The sequence below is a fragment of the Halyomorpha halys genome, unplaced genomic scaffold, assembly GCF_000696795.3.
Source record: "Halyomorpha halys isolate HHAL.00 unplaced genomic scaffold, Hhal_1.1 Scaffold1224.1, whole genome shotgun sequence".
Taxonomy (NCBI): domain Eukaryota; kingdom Metazoa; phylum Arthropoda; class Insecta; order Hemiptera; family Pentatomidae; genus Halyomorpha; species Halyomorpha halys.
In genome coordinates, this window is record NW_027110818.1 from 40,512 (window position 1) to 44,926 (window position 4,415).

At 30.5% G+C, this 4,415-nt stretch overlaps 1 protein-coding gene across 1 annotated transcript in view; it reads left to right on the forward strand.

Moving 5' to 3' along the window:
* LOC106688877 (death-associated protein kinase 3) overlaps positions 1-4,415 on the forward strand; it is a gene marked incomplete at its 5' end in the record, with an annotated part of 54,672 nt that overhangs the window by 40,033 nt on the left and 10,224 nt on the right. Inside the window, 1 exon segment of the mRNA XM_014433564.1 lies at positions 3,900-3,948. Within this exon segment, the coding sequence (XP_014289050.1) occupies positions 3,900-3,948 (49 nt within the window).

A 4,415-nucleotide genomic window follows, 5' to 3' on the forward strand; every position in this document is an offset into this window, starting at 1 on the left:
AAATGCAAACGAATTAACACTGACAAACGTGTTTTATCAAAGACAAAAATTAAAATTCATTGGTACGATAAACCGACCTCCCTAAATAAAATATGCTAGCACTAGTCCACAATGATATTCCACAAATCATCCTGTGATATCCCAAAAGGAGGAAAGAGCTCTGCCTAAATTTCCTTTATAATGAGCTTCCGAAGACTACAAATGACGTTTTTAAAAATAAATATAGCTCGTAAATATATAGAACTCATTGCCAGGCGTCGTCCATTATAATTTCCGAGGATAAAGGTGTTATTTACTAGCTTACGGAAGAGTCAGTTTCTTTCCTTTTAAGGTTTTTTTTTTTTTGTAGGCGGGAATAAATTACTCAAATTATTTATATATTCCCTCAGCGACTTACCTAAAGTTTACTTCGGAAAGGATGAACTCAAATTTAAGGGGCATCCCGTTTTATTTTTCCTCTGAGTATATATCTATATATATATTTTTATTTATTTATTTAATGTGATTTACAACTGTACAAATAATAAATACAATAAGTAAATATGTTGTAGGTTTCATTTTCATTTGAAAATCTTGGGAAGGAACCACCCATTGGTGGTACTTCAAGCATTAATTTAAATTAGAAGGTCTCGTGGCCATCTTCTTTTCAGACGCCTCGGAGAATTATCAGGGATTGTTAAGGATGAAATTAGGAAGAATAAAGAATTAATGGGTTAGGATGGGTAATCTTGGAAAGGAACCACCCATTGGTGGTACTTCAAGGATTAATTTAAATTAGAAGGACCCATGGCCATCTTCTTTTCAGGCTCCTCGGAGGATTTTCAGGGATTGTTAAGGATGAGAGATTACGAATTAATGCGTTAGGATGAGTAAGGAGTTTGGAAAGAAAAGACGCTTATCTGTTTTGGACCAATTCTTCAACGAATGGGATGTTTAGGTCTTTGTGGATGAGTTTATTCGTAACGTAATAAGGAGCATCGAGGATTTTACGTAGGATTTTGGATTGTAAGGATTGGGTGCGGGAGGAATTTGATGGTTTGATAGAGCCCCAGAGCTCAATTCCATATGTCCAAATTGGTCTGATTATCGTAGTGTATAATAATTGTTTGTAGTGAATGGGAACTTTAGAGCGTTTGTCAACTAGGTGTTGTAGCAATCGGAATCTACGAGCAGTTTCTTGTCGTTTCAGTCTTGTATGTGGATTCCAAGTAAGTCTCTTGTCAAGATGGAGTCCTAAGTGTCGAATCTGTTCAACAGGCGTTAGTGGAGTATTTAAAAAGGATACTGTAGGACAGGAGGATTTATATTTTAGAATTATTTTTATAATTCAAATTATGAAGAAGATGGTCGAGGATGCAGTCAAAAGAAAACAAAAAATAGCTAACAACTATTTATTTGCAGACGTCTTTATATTATACACAATATGATAATAATACATAATAGGATAATAAGATACAAAAAGATAAATTAAGGTAGGGTTAAAATTGTGTAAATATAAGTGAAAAAAAAATTATATACAAATGAACGAAAATATGAAATAAAAATAATTATTTGCAATACATTTTTTGAGGTTAAAAACTTCCAATTTGAATATATTTTATTCTAAATGATCATAATGTTACACAACGTTTCGGGACCATTGTCACATATTCATGTACTTTAATAAACCTACAAACAATAATTCACGATAACACCAATATCCATCCATGTGTATTTATAATTATATTTACCTCATAATTAACTACCACAGCATAAAATTGAACCACAAATTCAACTTTGAAAACCCTAAAATAATAGATACAGCACAAAACACAAAAAACAGAAGATTTATGGAAGCTATACATATAACAAAAAACATCTAAGACAGAGTAAACTACAAAACTGACACTAAACACTGAAAAATACACATTACGCCGACATTATAAATAGACTAAGTATATAAACATGAAAAATCATAGGAAATAAATGGATTAAGAACATTCAAATCATAAACTTTAATTTAATTTAAATTACACAATATATAAAGTGGAACATATAAATAGGGAGGTAACAAAACAGCACACTGGGCATGTTGATAAGGTCCAAAGAGGTAGTAAGAAATATAGAGCAATGTTTGTGCTAAAGAGAGGAGAAGAATGCACCAATAATGAATGATAATAAAATCAAAATAAAAACAATGTAAAACAACTGTTTTCAGCCATGTTGATAATGATATAATTTCCCTTGAATATATTAATAAAATTACGTATATTACCCAAAAACTTATTAGGTTAAAAATGAACCGAAGACGCGATAACAAATAACATAGAAAAGCAGATTTGAAAAACAAAATTTAATTTTAATTAAATAAATAGATAATGAAGGACTAACGAACCCGAAGGTTCCATGCCGATACCACTAATTGCTCTATACATAGATCTTTCCTCTGATGCCCCTCCTAACCCAATTGTACTAAATCAGTTATAACGCAATCCTCCCATCTACGTTTTGGTCTACCTCTCGGACGTTTACCCGTCCGTTCAGTGTTAATTAACATTTTAGGGATCCGCTCGCTATATGTAATGCTATAAACTGAATTATATTTATGGGCTGTAGGTCCCTTGATTCCAGTGTTGTTTAGTCTTCTAAATTCTCCCGTTAATTCATCCTTTTTCGTTCCGAAAAGTAAATTAATTAAATATCGATAAAAAATATAGTTAGGATAATAATATAACCGGTATATATCAATCACGTATTCGATCATTTAATTTGTATAAATAAATAAATTTATCCATTTTACTTTCAAAACATTTTATTCTCGTTATAAGTCCGACGTTTCGGCCAGTTCGGCCATCCTCGGGGACAATCTATTACAAAACAGTAGTCAGCACAATAATGATTTAAAAAACAAGGATAAAGATCCAAATAAAACAGCACTGGTACAGCATGCAACCAAAAACCAACATAATTTGGGTTTCGAAAATACTATGATTTTACATAAAGAAACTAATACATTCAAAAGAAAAATACTTGAATCCATTTACATATCAGAAAATATTAATTATACAGTGAATTTTAAAACAGACACAAGAAATCTGAACCAATACTATGCAGAGATATTAAGTAAAATTAAATAAGGTATAAATTAAATGTTGATAATTTATTCATAAAATAAAGGGGAAATTTAAAAAAAATATAGTTATAATAAAATTGTATTAAGGTAAGATAAATTATAAATAATATTGTTATTTCTTTTGAATTGTTGAGGATCATATATATAATAAATGCTGTTTTGTAATAGATTGTCCCTGAGGATGGCCGAATTGGCCAAAACGTCGGACTAATAAAGAAATAAAAAATGTTGTCCTAATTTGTTCTTTACTTATTTTTTATTATTGTTATTAAATTTATTTTTATTTATCCTTTCTCGACCTTCATATAATCTCAGATTACTTCTTTATATTCCGTCTTTTAGTGTGCTAAATTTTGTTTTCTCATATCTGCTTTTCTATCTTTACCTGTCTTTATGTCTCCTGTTCATTTTTAACTTAGCAGTTACGCAATTTCTTTTATGTATTCTTATCATTGTCTAGTTTATGTTATAACTATTTTTATTTCTTCTTTTAGTTCATTTATACATAACTTTCTTTTCACTTATATTTAGATAATTTTAACCCTACCTTATTATTTTACTTTTTGTATCTTATTTTCCAACTATGTCAAAATATTTTAGTCGTTTTTGTATATCTTTAGCCCCGATGAAGCTCTACAAAGTGGGGCGAACAAAATCGCACCCCCGACCATCTTCATAATTTGAAATAATACGGTTAATCATTTGTATATATATATATATTCATAATAATGTACTACATTTAAATATTATAATAAATTAACTTATTTTAACCTGCCTTATTTTGCAGCGCCCGAGATCCTACATTACGAGCCTATCACCCTGGCTGCCGATATGTGGTAAGCATCAAACATATTAAATATATATTAAGATTACCCACTGGGTGGATCCGGAGGGCTCCCAAACCCACGGCTACCGTGAAACAGAATATAACTAATTACCTGCCTCCTCGGAGTTGGTATCATTTATAGTAAAAAATAAATATTAACCTAAATTAAAATATCAAATTACATTAAATAAAATTTAATAATTTTCATAAAATACTTGGTATCTGGTACCTTGATTGTAGTTGACTGCTTGTATTGATGAATACAACTTTATTTAAAATATATAGGAGAAGGTTTGCGGTCAATAAAGGTATCAAAATAGTAAAAGAAAACTATTTATTGCTAACCTACGTTTCGGCCCACTCGGCAGGGCTGTCAGATGGTAGTACAAAGTAAAACAGTTTTGTTCTTTATTCTTTGTCTGATGGAAGTACAAAGCAAAACTGTTTTGTTCTTTATTCTTTGTCTGATGGAAGTAC